This window comes from Salvelinus sp. IW2-2015, linkage group LG13 (assembly GCF_002910315.2).
Source record: "Salvelinus sp. IW2-2015 linkage group LG13, ASM291031v2, whole genome shotgun sequence".
Lineage (NCBI taxonomy): Eukaryota > Metazoa > Chordata > Actinopteri > Salmoniformes > Salmonidae > Salvelinus > Salvelinus sp. IW2-2015.
Window position 1 is genome coordinate 22,704,057 of NC_036853.1, and position 15,663 is coordinate 22,719,719.

Sequence of the window (15,663 nt, forward strand, 5' to 3'; positions counted from 1 at the left end):
TACTTTGTGCATGACACAAGTAATTTTCCAACAATTGTTAACAGACAGATTGTTTCACTTATGATTCACTCTCACAATTCCAGTGGGTCAGAAGTTTACATACACTAAGTTGACTGTGCCTTTAAACAGCTTGGAAAATTCCAGAAAATTATGTCATGGCTTTAGAAGCTTCTGATAGGCTAATTGACATAATTTCAGTCAATTGGAGGTCTACCTGTGGATGTATTTCAAGGCCTACCTTCAAACTCAGTGCCTCTTTGCTTGACATCATGGGAAAACCCAAAGAAATCAGCCAAAACCAGAAAAAAAGTTGTAGACCTCCACAAGTCTGGTTCATCCTTGGGAGCAATTTCCAAATGCCTGAAGGTACCACGTTCAGCTGTACAAACAACAGTAAGCAAGTATAAACACCATGGGACCACGCAGCCGTCACACCGCTCAAGAAGGAGATGCGTTCTGCCTTCATGACTTTTAAAAATCCAATCAGTTTTCCAAGTTGATTCAACGTCATCGCATTTAATTTGTTTGATATAATGACATGGAAAAAACATTGATTCCACCCGTTTTTGCCCAGTACATCTAGCTACTTAAAAAGTGTAGGCTACCCCTCTGGTGTATTGTGTAACGTCTGCTTCCAACTCACTCTCAAACACGTAGATCCCCTGAACGCAGCTAACTCTCCAGATCCCGATCACCTGAATTCTGATCACCTGTTCACACACCTGTATGTCATTTTCACACACTATTTAGTTCAGTTCATTCACATGAATATTGACCACGAAGATTACACTTTTTCCATTCACTATAATGGGGGATCCCTTTTTCTGCTAACAATGCCTTCAGTTACCCACGAAAAAAATAGATTTAATAATAAAACATTGCCTGCCTGCAGTACCGCGGTCGGCCTTGACCTTCCATGGATTCAATGCGAGGGGCCAGTTGTTCTCCCAGGTTTTGCTCCACATGTAGGCCTAATAACGTTTATCCAATGTTCTGTGCACAAAAATATCCCAAATTCTCTCTCATGGCATAAACTGATGGATGGTCTGATGCGCTCAAAGAAAAGTTTTTATTTAATCTTGGTTGTCACGCTATTTGTGGAATTATGTATAACTCATTTTTGCATAGAAATCGAATTATTCATTGAGATATAAATTAGATTCCACATTCAGTGCGACCGGACTCCTGCAGAATCCTATTGAATTTCCTCCTACTGGCTCTCTCGCTCACTCTCTCTTTTCTCTGAAACCCATGAGATCGAGCGTAGCCACTGCAGCTGCTATTCACATTTACGAGGTAATTGTTAATGAAAAGTCACTGCGCGCCATTATGTTGTCCGCAGGATCATTGTTCATTTTCCCATCGCCATTGAAAACTATATTGAGGACCCGAGTGTTGCTATTCATGATCTGTTGCCTGGTTACTAATAAAGGGGAAAATCACCCAGTGTATTGGCCAAGATGGGCCGCAAACCGGCCCTGTGTAACAATGCAACCGGCCCTGTGTAACAATGCAACTTTTGTAAAAAGGCGTTAATACAAGTAAATGACGCTTGTTCAACAAAACATTAATGGACTTCTTCACGGTATAAGACTGCGAATGAGAGGGACTGCCTCAGCACTGCACTTTAACATGTGTGTGTTTTTGTTCCTGGGAAACTCAAAGCGATGTGTCCACTCCACACACACCAGCAAATACGTGGTTTATCTTCCCACTGAGAGGAAAATATCAACAGCTACTCTGTGTAGGACTAAGCAGTGTATATTAATTCCTGAAGTGTGATTTATTAATACTCATTTGATCTTCATTGTAATGAAAACGTACATGATTAATTGCCACATCAACATGACTTGAATGGGGCTGTCTGCAATAACTGCTGCTGGTTTATGTATATAGTTTCCTCACAACATGGGAGAGGGAACTTATTGCAGTGGGGCTCTTGGAGCTTTGTGGATTTCTAACATTCTTTTCACTCTGACGTTTTTAAGCGGGCAATTTGGTAACGGTCCCATTTGTTGCACCCGCTTTTTAACTGAAGCGGACAAAGCTGTAGGTAGTCCTGTCACCCCGAGCAGAATAAAAAGAATCAAAGGATTTTTCCCTTAAATGGACTAATTTTCTCCTTGAATTATGAAAGTAATGGCAAGGTAACAGCCTGTTCTCTGTACCTAACGGCTTAATGCCTGCTAAACCCTTCCACGTGGCTCGACTAGTCGTGGCAATTAGAGCTCATTATAGACTCATAAAGGATCTCATTTGTGGGATTACTTAATAGACAATGACATTTTATCTTGCAGAATTCTGGAAAAATAATATTGGAGCTAAGATGGTGTGATGAGGGCGCGCGCCACACATCATTCCGGCTGGTTTGTTCTCTCTCTCTCTTTCTTTCTTTCTTATCCTTCTCTTTCTGTATATCTTTCTTTCTTTCTTCTCTCTATATACATATCTTTCACTCTCACTCTCTCATTTGAAACCGTTCTCCGTACCTTAACAACCCAGAGCGCCTCTCGTGTCATACGCTGTGTTCACTTTATTATAGCAATTACAGTCTGCGTGACAGACGTGTTTGTTTTCTGTCATTTATTCCATCTTAAAGTCATATTCTAATTCGTTTAAAGATGCCAATTCAATTCGTATCAGCACTGGTCACCCACTGGTTGCTCCCCCAAATTAGCAGAAAAACATTAGCAGAAAAACACAGACAACGAATTGACCATGTTCCCTTCCCCTATATAGCTAATTTACACGTAGAACAAAACAGTTATAAACCCCACAAAAATATAAGTGTATGATCTTGGAGATATAGTTCAATTGGAAAATGTGCAGCCAACGTGGTGCTGTTTATAGTCAGTCCAGTTTGACCTCAATATTGTAATCCTTAAACTGAACTCTTGTAGCTTGTAGGCCTACTTATCCTTTGTTTGATCAAAAGGCTTAATGGATGTTTGCGCCCGTAATGTTTGCGCCATTAAAACTCGCAAAGGGCGCGCGCGGCTCGCCTTCCTGCGCTCTGTCTGGAGGTTCGAGGCGTTTGTCCGCAGATGAAAGTAGAAGTTAAACCCACTGGTGACTCACCCGCCTGGAGATCAAACTCGATAATTATTGTCACAAGATAAGGGATTAACATATTTCTGAAATAGCTGCCTGTTTACCCGGCAGAAACCCACCATAACAAACACTTTCTAATTGAATCCTAATAACTATCATATAGGCATTCATAATTCTTAAACGTTGGACCCGAAATCTTTACCGAAAGGACGCATGCAGTGTATGATTATATTGCAATTATTAGTCCGCGTAGTCACGAGATTTACAAGCTTAAATAGCATTTCCACAAATAAACTTTCACATATAATGTAGACGTACGCTTATTGTCACCATATACAAGGATTGGGCGATACAATTATGTTAATTATTCAGTAAATATCTAATCATAATTTGCTCAATAATGGGAATTTTGTAACAAAACGAATAACCGACACCAGAGGCATTAAGATGGTTTGGATCCCTGCTAAAAGAGAGCTCCTTGTTTACAGTGTTATGGACGATCAAGTCTGTGGTTATACAGTACCAGAATTATAATTCGTTTGGAAATTTCACCCATAGCTCTAAGGCAACTGCTCACATTCTAGAAGATAATGCGGCTTTTTTGTATCTCAGTTTGCTGAGAGCTATATTTCGAGACTGACGATTGATATGATGATAGAGGTTGATATGGTGGTTGGGGCTTTTCAACTCCAATAGGCTATTTCAGATGTTTGTAATTAAGTTTTACCTATAGACCTACTCTTATATGAATAGATGTAACCTATCGGTCAAGTTCACCTTTGAATCGAGCGTGAACAGGTGTAGGCCCTACAGCCAATTTTTGGGGAAACATTGCAGATGTGCGCACTATTCAAATCAAATTGTATTGGTCACATACACGTGGTTAGCATATGTTATTGTATTGGTCACATACACATGGTTAGCATATGTTATTGGGAGTGTAACGAAATGGGTCACCCATGCGTCACCAAGGCAGCGGATGATACTAGAGAAATATTACTTTGCTAACTAACTTTCACACAATCACATTATGTTTTTGTGTGACTTGTTATTAACATGGCTTTTCATTTGTGGTAAAATTAGCGAATGTGGAGATTTTGATTGGAAGTTCTCTGAGGCATCACGTGGTTTTGCAGAAGAGCACACTGAGCCGGGTGCGCACGTGGGTGACGCTAGGGCCAGCCCTCTCCGGGGTCCCTTTTGTTTAACTATCAAACATAAGCACCTTCCGAGATCCCGAGGGCTTCAGATGACAAAACGGCCAACTTCTTGTGCAAGGATCAATACTGACCGCCTATCGTTCTGCAGCCATGTCTAGGTCATTTTATGTCGACTCTTTGATTATCAAGGACACGGTGCGACCCATACCTCTTAACGAGCATCCCCGACAAGACTTCCTCTTCCCCATCAGCATGCACTCGCCCACCATGATGACGGTCACCGCGCCAGTGTGTCCGTCCAGGAAAAGCGGCACTTTCTGCGTCTGCCCGCTTTGCGTCACGTCCCACCTCCACTCTCCCCGCAGCGGCATTTCGATGCTGAAGAGTCAGTTCCCGAGAGCGGAGCCCCAATATTGTCAGAGGATATCAAACCACCAACAGTCTCCGCCACTGGCGCACCCGTCTGCACGACCTGTCTGCACGCCTGTCTACAAGCCCATGTACAGCGTCACAGACCCCATGAGTTACCACTGTCTCTCCATAGGTAAGAAGACTATGTGCTCTCTGACCACCTGTATCTGCAATATAACAACCTGTCAATTCAACCTTTGAAATTAGAGCGACACATTTTAATTGAACCACTACATAATGTTTGTTAGTTCGTTAGTCTATCCAATTACGCACAGTAAAACCAATGCAATGTATTGCATAAAACATGTACTGCAGTGTTAGAAATTTGGAATAGAACTATAATGTTTGGCTAAATTGTTGTCCTGTCTCCATCAGGCGCCTCTGAGAGCAGTCACATCCAGAATGGCAAGAGAATGCGCACGGCTTTCACCAGCACACAACTATTGGAACTGGAGAGGGAGTTCTCCTCCAACATGTATCTTTCCAGGCTCAGAAGAATTGAAATAGCAACTTATCTGAACCTCTCGGAGAAACAGGTGAAAATCTGGTTCCAGAACCGGAGGGTGAAACACAAGAAGGAGGGAAAGGGCACACAGAGGAGCGCGCACAACGGTTGTAAGTGCGCAAGCGGTCACATGGATTACCCAAGGTCTGAGGACGAGGAATCTCTATCCCCTGCATCAGCGTCAGGGGAGAAACATATCTCCCCAGTCTGAGGGCATCTCAGACTGTCACTGCACAGACTTCCATTACACTACTGGCACTTAGTCTACCATGGTGCATCACGAATTCTGCAACACCAGACGACCTCCGGGCCATGAGATGCTACTTTCAGTCTGAGAAGAAGTACTGGAAATATCCTTGGTTTCCCCTGGTTAAATGATGTAGGCCTATTTGTATGTTCATTTTATGTTAACTGTGAATACATGTTTTATTTGTTGAAACATTAAAAAAAACAAGTGACGTTAAATCCTTCAGGGTTCAACCCAACGTCAAACGTCAGTTGTACATCCTCAGTGGTTGTCATACAATGCTTGATATCATTCTTATCAGTGTAAAGATGATGGCCGTTGATCCACTCTGTTTCATTTCTTATTTTCCCACGTGAAATTGTATGTACATAGTAGACTATGTGTATATAATATGTATATTTGTATTTATTCTAATAAAACATTGGTGAGTTGTATCTCAGACAAAATATTTGTATTTTAAGGGTTGGCATGGTGGATCTCTGATGCAATCCTAACAGGCATATTGCAATCCCTTAGCATATTTGTAAAGCTTTGGGTTTGATATATTTGTCAAGAAATCGATGTTTTGTCTGTATTTTGACTACATTTTTTATTTAATATAATAATTACACGCATTTTATCATGAGACCATTTCAAAGAGCATATTGGACGTCATCACAGGCAGGTGACCAGAGACGCTAAAATGAACAGTATCAGATTCCCATCCACGTTAACCTTAATTTACACCCTGAGGAAGATACTCTAGTACAGGGATCATCAACTATTCAGTCACGGGCTGATTTGTTTTCTTGAGTGGATGGTCGTGGGAACATAATTAAGAATGTGTAGATTGCAAATTGACCACAAGAAACGCAAACAGAATGTTTGATTAAAACACAACCATTGCTAACATTTGTATGTGATGACGTCTCTCTATTAAGCGTGGGAATACTTGGGAACAGATTTCCAAAATTAAAATAACTTGGAGCTGATTGTCTTGTTTTTAGCCTTTTTTCCCTTTTTTTTAATACTTAGGAACAGTTTCCCCAAATTAAAATCGATTGGACCTGATTTATAGTCTTTATATTCTATTTCTTTGCTCAGAAAACTTGGGGGGCCAAATAAAACTACCCGAGGGCTGCCAGTTGGGAAACCCTCCATTATGTACACTGAGTATACAAAACATTATGAACACCTGCTCTTTCCATCTCATAGACTGACCAGGTGAATCCAGGTGAAAGCTATGATCCCTTATTGATGTCACTTGTTAAATCCACTTCAATCAGTGTAGGTGAAGGGGAGGAGCCAGGTTATATAAGGATTTTTAAGCCTTGAGACAATTGAGGCATGTATGTGTACCATTCAGAGGGTGAATGGGAAAGACAAAACATTTGAGTGCCTTTGAACGGGTATGGTAGTAGGTGCAAGGTGCACCGGTTTGTGTCAAGAACTGTTTTGTACACTCGGTGTAATCTATACTCATTTTCACTCACACACATTCTCATCAACCCCCTCCCATTATAAAAAATATAAGACACATTTTAAAAAATGGCAAATTATGATATAAAGCATTAGAGAAAACTAACATGTAACCTAAACTGACCTATTTCAACTCAGACTCAAATACATAGGCAGGCCTAAGCCTAATATAATTTCAAATTGGTCATCTGAAATTGAACAAAAGCCTAAATAAATATGTTTGTTATATTTCCATTTAAGTAGACCTACATTCGTTATTAATTATTTTTTCATTATTATTATTATTATTATTAACACCACCATTATTATTACGTTATTATTGTTATCTGGGCTTTATTTGAACAGTAGCTACATAAAGTACTAGGCCTATAATTGACCCTGACTACAACGCCCTGTCCGGTTAAGCCCCGGGATAATAGACATTTACATTTACGTCATTTAAGAGACACTCTTATCCAGAGCGACGTAGAGTTAGTGCATTCATCTTAAACTAGCTAGGCCTCTATCGTCCATGTTATGTTGCTTGTCCAAACGGAGTTTAATTGCTGTTTCAGTCCCACGTTGGCTGATTATGCTGCAATTCCTTCGAAACCACAGAACAAGGATACATAGAACTGGGCAAAGGCTTTGACAGGTTAGATTGTCCTGCCTTGGGACTCGCATTTAGCAGTGGACCCCCGACGGCTGCAGACTCTGAGGGCTTTGAAGAGACAGCTACAGGGTTCCTCGGAGGGCGAGAGAACGATTTGGTCACTGTTTCATTAAGCACTATTTGAACCTTTCAGTTTATGGTAAATTGAGGGGGCACGCTGTAAATGGAAGGATTACGTAGGAAAGGCGATAGGAAATGATCTAACGGTTAATTTAAATCGTCTGAGTCGACGTTTGGGGTACATTCCTAATTGAGAAGGGAAGCAGGTGAAGTTTTGGTCCCACGCAGGTCCATTCAGACCAGGAATAAATGGTCTCTTTTCACATCCCGCTGGTGATCATATATTATTGAGGGAAAGCCACCTAATGAATATATATTGACGTTCCTATTAATCGAATTAGAGTTCACCCCTTGCAGGTGTGAGAGTGAAAGACCACCGGCCCATTAAAACTGATTAACAAAGGAACTGCAGTTTTGAGAAAGTCTCCCCCTTTTCAGACCGACGGCCCTGACCTCGAACTGTCAGTCCACTATAATAGCCTGAAGCTCATGTTTATTATACCTTCAGGCCATGGAAAGACTATCTGGGGAGACAAACGAAACTCTCAAAAACCCCATCACAGTCGTGTAAGCCAGTCCAGTTATTGGCTACAATCAAAGAAAAGGAATAGCATGAAGCAGTTGTGTAAATTCCTGTGGCATTACTTTTAAAAAATTGCATATTGGCCTAAATCATAAACCGTGATAAACCGTTTTCTCTTTGCCCGTGGAAACCTCTGCTTTGGTCATGAATCTGCAAGTAAACTTTGAATTGATTTGTATTTTTGATTTGAAGTACAATTCTGGCACTCGATAAATGTGACAACCCTCTCTTCTGAGTCCAAGGCCTTTGAGTGACCACGAATCATCCTGCCCTGCGTAGCCTATAGGGGCCAGGAGTGTCCTGTGAGGAGCTTGCTTGTTTCAAATGGTGATGAAACTGTGAATTCTGGACACTGTCCCATCAATGCTGTCATTGGTGACTTAGTCTAGTGGTATCCCGGTCACCACACAATATGTGCCAGTAACTTTTGCCATGCTCTTCATAATATGCCTTTTCTAAAGTGTCCATTCATTTGTGGATTAGAGTTGCCTCTTATCATTTAGTGGCTGAATTAATTAATATAGCTCTACAAAACAGAGGACAATGAACTGAATATGATGATATCGATTAAATACATTTCAGAAAGACCCAATTGCAGACCACTGCAACATAATAATGATAACACCTTATTTTGCAGAGTGATGTACTTTAGCTCAAGTGACTTATGAATAACTCTACCACCAGAATAGAGATGTCATAGGCCAATTGTTATATTCAGTTGTATTATGATCATAATGGCACATTTCTTTGTGTGTGTGTGTGTGTGTGTGTGTGTGTGTGTGTGTGTGTGTGTGTGTGTGTGTGTGTGTGTGTGTGTGTGTGTGTGTGTGTGTGTGTGTGTGTGTGTGTGTGTGTGTGTGTGTGTGTGTGTGTGTGTGTGCGTGTATAACATAATTACTAATCACTGCCCTACACTGAAAAAAGTAAAAGTTCTTCAATGGTTTTTCCTTGACTGATAAAGAACCTTTGAGTTAAGTGTCGGGTTCTTGACATGGCATCTAAGGTTCTTATGAATTCTAAAAGGTTCTTGAAATGTATGGAAGCCTGCAGATGTGTCCCTTTCATAGCACACAGCAAAATGGCCAGTGTTAACTTGATTTTTCAGTTGAACATTTCTAGTGTTGAATCAATAGTTAAATTAACACTGTAAAGAGTTAAATTAACACACAGTGGTGTAAAATAACCCCAGTGTTGGTGTTAATAACCAGAGTTGAACCAAAATCGCAACCATCATTACCATACAGGTAACTGCCAAAATAATGAAATTACTTGAGTAAATAATGGATACAAAGTATAATGAAAGCAGGTGCTTCTACACAGGTGTGGTTCCTAAGTTAATTAAACAATTAATATCCCATCATGCTTAGGATCATGTATAAAAATGCTGAGCAGGCCATTATTTTGGCTACCATGGCTATTCCCCTATTGGATGACAATGCCCCCATCCACAGGGCATGAGTGGTCACTGAATGGTTTGATGAGAATGAAAACGATGTAAATCATATGCCATGGCTGTCTCAGTCATCAGCTCTCGACCTAATTGAACACTTATAGGAGATTTTGGAGTGCGCCTGAGACAGATTTTTCCACCATCATCAACAAAACCTACAAGCTCTCACAGTCTCACATCAGAATTAGACGTTCATCCATGTTTCTCAAACATCAATATTCGAAGTGTTTAAGGTTAAGGTTAGGCATTAACTCTGAATGGTTAAGGTAAGGGTTAAGGTTTGGGATAGGCTTAAAAAAATATATAAAAAACATTTTTCTATCCCTGTACTCAAACTTTGGAATGCTTATGGCTATCGCCATCCCTGTCAACTCCCTAGCAAAACCAAAACGTACTTGAAGATAACAGCGCTCACTGTTGCCCCTAGTGGCCAGTTTCCACGCCCTCTCCCGACGTGACCTGGCTGAACAAAATACCAAATTATGGAATTCCTCATGGAAGAATGATGTCGCATCCCTCCGATAGAATTCCAGACACTTGTAGAATCTATGCCAAGGTGCAGTGAAGCTGTTCTGGCTCGTGGTGGCCCAACGCCCTATTAAGACACTTTATGTTGGTGTTTCCTTTATTTTGGCAGTTACCTGTATTTCCCAGCATGCTCTATTGTAGGTTGATTTTTAGAATTCTTTGTTTAAATATCTTTGTTTTTGCATGCACATTGATTGAGTACTTAATCTTATGCTACTTAAATATATATATATAAAAAAAAATAATACTATTCCAATCTGTTACATGGATTTATTGCACCCGCTACTGAAATGGTTGCTCCAGTTTATATATTTAAGGTAGTATCTTGTAATAGATTTCAGCTCTGGCAGTCATTAAGAAGGCAGGTTGCGGGTGAATAAAAATTCCAAACGCTGGCTGTCCACACTCTGGCTGGATCCCAATAGGATTAAAAGAGCCATCCCATTTATGGTTCTTCAGAGATCCTAAAATGGTTCCCCTATCACTCTCAATAACCTGGTTCCAACTTGCAACTTTATTTTTAAAAGTGTACTTACATATGTTCCCAGTTGTTCCATAAATGGAGATGGTGTTATTTTATCAGCTAAGCCAGTCATGGTGAATGACAGCTTTACATACAGTATTTACAAAGGAAATAAATTAAACACCCCTTTGATTACGAAAGGTGGATGAAGTAGCCCTACATTTCATGCAACAAGTCACAGTGAACAGTTATTCGTTTAGTGTCAGTCACGTGACTAGGGTCAGGTATGCACTCATAAGTGCACTCCAGGTTGTGGCCTCACTTGAAGGATATATTGCAGGGACGTACATAAACGTCCTAAACATTATCGCTGGGGGAAATTTGCTCAATAATGGATACCTCGGGTATTTATGATGGTGGGCGCTTCCAACTGCCGTCACCGGAGGAGTATGATTCTACCCCTCCCTCCTGCCGCTACAGCTGTGACACCGAGCAGGTACGGATCCCCATTCCCGCTTGTGCCTCTGTCGAACACCAGAGTAAGGGGACTTTACTGCCCTACGATCTACCTCCCTGTCAGTACTCGAGCCCTGTTCAGACCCAGACCCAGGACCAGGAATACATGACAGGCCAGGGTCGTGTACCGGACGACTACCATCCAGGAGACGGCCCAGCAGTGGGGGGAGAGTCCCTGGGACACTTGCCATTCTCCTGGATGAGGAGCTCTAGAGTTCACTCGTATCAATCACTCCCAGGTGAGCAGGCTACTTTGGGGCTACTTCATTATTACATTTTTTATTTATTTATCTGCTTGTCATAATTGTGAAATTGTTCTCTATTGATTTTTATTAGGCCTACACTTATGTTTTGAATCGATTTTGTGTCTGACAGGTGAAATTAAATGAGAGATGAGGGAGCAGAGCAAAGGTTTCACAAGGCATCAGAACTAGGCCTAACCTAGAATAAATAGGGTTAAAGTATAAGAGTAAAAATGCATACAAATCGAGATAAATTAACTGAAAAAAAATTGCTACACTCCTTGTAACCTTTTATAGTCTTTTTTAAGGTGGTCATTCCGAGAACCCAGACCAACACAAGCGGAGCCGCACCGCGTACAGCCGGGCTCAGTTATTGGAGCTGGAGAAGGAGTTCCTCTTTAACAAGTATATCTCCAGGCCTCGCAGATATGAACTGGCCACCACACTCAACCTGACGGAGAGACATATTAAAATCTGGTTCCAGAACCGGCGGATGAAGTGGAAAAAAGAAGAAACGAAAAAAAATTATCTGACCACCACGAACCGGAGACTTCCAATAACAATTTCTAAAACGTTTGGAGCAGCATATGACCCTGGGTTTGAAAACCATGCCGGATAATTTTTTGCTCTTGCCTTTTAAATCATATACTGTATGTCCTTAAACTTTATAGCCTACGTTAGGCCTATTCCGAGGTTCAATGAACAGTTTACAATTTGAAGTTGCGAGCTATTAAGTTATTTATACAGTTAATGTGCATATCTAAGTAATATGTTAAGTAGTTGCCACATTGATTTAAAATATCTCACATTTTAATTAAAATGGATAAAATCACCCATTTGTTTCACTCGGAATTTATTGTCTAATTTATTTTAGACATACAACAGTTTACATAAATTAATCACTTGTTTACTGGGTTCTAAACTTGCATGATAAAAGCATGATAGACCTACATTAATTAATTATCCATGTATGATATGAATCAAATGAATGATTGTGTTGAATAGATTGAAGTCGAAATTGGAAGAATATTCATATTCTTCCATATAAATCACAAACACTCAATTTAGTATATGTTACGTTTTATATGGTATGTATTCATTTGTGGATGTCCATCACCCATTTCATATGATATGTTACGAATTGCAATTCATATTATATGTTGCGAATTTTCACAACATACTACATGTTATGAATTTGCAAAATGTATGATACATTAGCTCGCTGACTAATGTTAGCTAGGCTAGGGGTTAGGGTTAAAGTTAGGGTTGTTTAGGAGTTAGATTAAATGGTTAAGTTTAGGGTTGGGGGAAGGGTTAGCTAAAAGGGTTAAGGTTAGGGGAAGAGTTAGCTAACAGGGTTAAGGTTAGGGGAAGAGTTAGCTAACAGGGTTAAGGTTAGGGGAAGAGTTAGCTAACAGNAACAGGGTTAAGGTTAGGGGAAGAGTTAGCTAACAGGGTTAAGGTTAGGGGAAGAGTTAGCTAACAGGGTTAAGGTTAGGGGAAGAGTTAGCTAAAAGGGCTAAGGTTAGGGGAAGGGTTAGCTAACAGGGTTAAGGTTAGTGGAAGAGTTAGCTAACAGGCTAAGTAGTTGCAAAGTAGATCAAAAGTAGTAAGTAGTTGAAAAGTTGCTAATTAGCGAAAATGTTAAAGTTGTCCGTGATAAGATTCAAACTGGCAACCTTTGGGTTGCTTGATGTTTGCGTTATATGTTGGGAAATGCCTTCAAAACTAGCCACTAGGGGCAGCAATGAGTGCCATTACCATCAAGTGGGCAGGGGTGGTGGAGGGCGCTATCCCATGACTCTGGTTCAGAAGGTTGTGTGATCGATCCCCAGGCAGGTTACCCATGATACAACTCAGTATTCTATGTCCATCCATGTTTAAAGGACATTGTGAGATGAAATGGAAACCAGACACTAGGGTCAACTGTGAGTGCTGTTACCTTCAAGTAGGCATGGTGGATGGGTGCAAGCATCTGCCTATGGTTGCATATTTGAATCAAGCAATAGACAGTTGTTTTTGATATTTTTGTTTTAAGCCTATCCCAAACCCTTACCTTAGTCATTCAGAGTTAATGCCTAACCTTAACCTTGGAACGATTCAGAGAAGAAGCCCAAACACTTTGACTTTTGACATTTGGAATTTGATGTTTGAGAAACATGGATGAATGTCAAAATCTGACATGAGACTGTGATAGCTTGTTGCACTCCTAGTCGTGGACACTGGTTTGTTATTTTTGGTTTTAACCCAAACCTTAACCCTTACATGCTGACCAGACCGCCCAAGATGTGTGTGCAAGCGTTGCAAAATAAATGTACACATACATGTTATTCAGTCATTTAATCCAAACTGCTTGTGCGTGTCAACAGGCGTCTTCGTAGCCAGGTGCTAAAATAGAACTTGGGATAAAACTTGGTTCTATTTTAGACACATTACACGCTCCAAGTCCCGCCTCTCACATCTACTCCTTGGTTTTTACGAGCATATACCCACATGGGTGATTGAAAGGGGCGGCAGGTAGCCTAGTGGTTAGAGCATTCGTACTAGTAACTGAAAGGTTGCAAGATCGAATCCCCGAGCTGACAAGGTAAAAATCTGTTGTTCTACCCCTGACCAAAGGCAGTTAACCCACTGTTCCTAGGCTGTCATTGAAAAGAAGAATTTGTTCTTAACAATTTTTATAAACCTGCGGCTAAAGATAACAAAATACCTTTTCAAAATGAAGAACAATGCATATTGCAACATTTTCTCTTTCAGGGCCCTGTCATAGCCTAACTCAGAGAAAGTGAAAAGAAGAAAAAGGGACCAGCAGGATGATGGCAAATACCCAGAACAAGTATGACTCCCCCCGAGTTTGAACAAACAATTAAGTCACTGTGTCACCTCCACTGTTTTTTCAAATGCAGGTTGCTCAGCAACACTCATCAACACAAATCAACACAACCGGGCGACTTTTCTTTCAGCCTATAGGGGTTGGATTAAATACATGGTATTTTTGTAAAATCCTGGGCTATTTTTAAACATCAATGTTAGCTGATATGAAAATGTAATTCTTTGACGTTTTGAGGTCGATTTTGCATCAGGACTATATTCGTTTTTAGCAGGTTCCCTTGTAAATTGAAGTTCAGTTATTCAAATCTCTATTTGACTCATTCATTGTGTACTCTGAGGTCATCTGGACCAACCTTTTAAGCTAAATATGACGTATGCACAAGTCATTTTCATGTTGTTAGAATACTAAGATAAGGATATTTGTGTTTGAATGGGAGTGGAATGGAATGGGCTGCACCTTTTGGGTGCGGACCACTGTGTGAAACGACGAGAAAGACCCTACAGTCGCAAGGGCGCGTTTCAGCAAGCTAGACAGCGCTCGAGGGGACAGATAACCCTATACCATGCAATGACCACTGAATATGCTCTAGAGACAGTAGACTATGCCTAATCTTACGGAAAAGCTATGTGTTTCAATGTCTGAAAGTGAAGTTGCATTGCTGATTGAAACAGCCTAAGATTAGACGAGTTTTGTTAGTCTATCTACGAATTACCTTGCTTAAAGCGGCAGTCAGCAGTTGAAACAATAACAAAGAGCGTCCCCGCCCCTGTATCGGTAAAAATCTGAGGGACGGGGTCAGAGAAATGTTACAACTCTCAAATTCATAGACAGAGCTCTGGATGTAAGGACTGACCAACCATGATATCAAAATTATAGTTTAAACCATGTTTTTAAGTTATGTAGTATCTGTTTAAATGTACTTTGTTAACAAACATTGGAGTAAAACAAACTTATATTTTGGTTTCTGTTGGGGTGCGACACTTGAACTAAGCTAATTTATAAGTTATATTCTTCAATAATCAATGGGTAAGCAACTACATATCATTCATTTCTAAGTCCAAGAATGAATGTAGCAACTGCAGATTGCTCCTCTGACATTACGTTTTAAGATGGCAATGTCGATTTCAACAGGGTATGTATCTTCACATTTCTGTGGTGATTAAGATATATATTTTTGGCCTATCCTAATTCAAAATATGCAGATGTATGCCTTAATTGACATGTATTCTGCCCAGGGGCAACACAAATATCCATTTGACCTTATATATCACTGATTAGGACCTTTCATATAGCTCTATATAACAATGTTTTTGTCTTTATATAGCCTAAGTAGTGCAATCTCTTTGGAACTTAGAGGGCTCTCCTAAACTGCTGTTTAGAAGTCTCACATGGCACATCCATAGATAGCTTATTCCTATTCATTTCTATGGGTTTACAGTATTATAGGCTATTGAAACTGTCATTTTGACTGATGCTGGGTTCAGACACTAAAACAGGTCTGGAA

At 40.4% G+C, this 15,663-nt stretch overlaps 1 protein-coding gene and 1 pseudogene across 1 annotated transcript; both read left to right on the top strand.

The window, feature by feature from the left end:
- Positions 1–4,269: 4,269 nt before the first annotated feature.
- On the top strand, positions 4,270–5,808 carry LOC111971880 (GS homeobox 2-like). The gene is made up of 2 exons (XM_023998672.2): positions 4,270–4,755; positions 4,998–5,808. Exons 1-2 carry the CDS (start codon positions 4,362–4,364, stop codon positions 5,336–5,338), a joined length of 735 nt encoding a protein of 244 aa, XP_023854440.1. The 5' UTR covers positions 4,270–4,361; the 3' UTR covers positions 5,339–5,808.
- Positions 5,809–10,890: 5,082 nt separating this feature from the next.
- On the top strand, positions 10,891–11,990 carry LOC111972180 (pancreas/duodenum homeobox protein 1-like; annotated as a pseudogene).
- Positions 11,991–15,663: the final 3,673 nt, after the last annotated feature.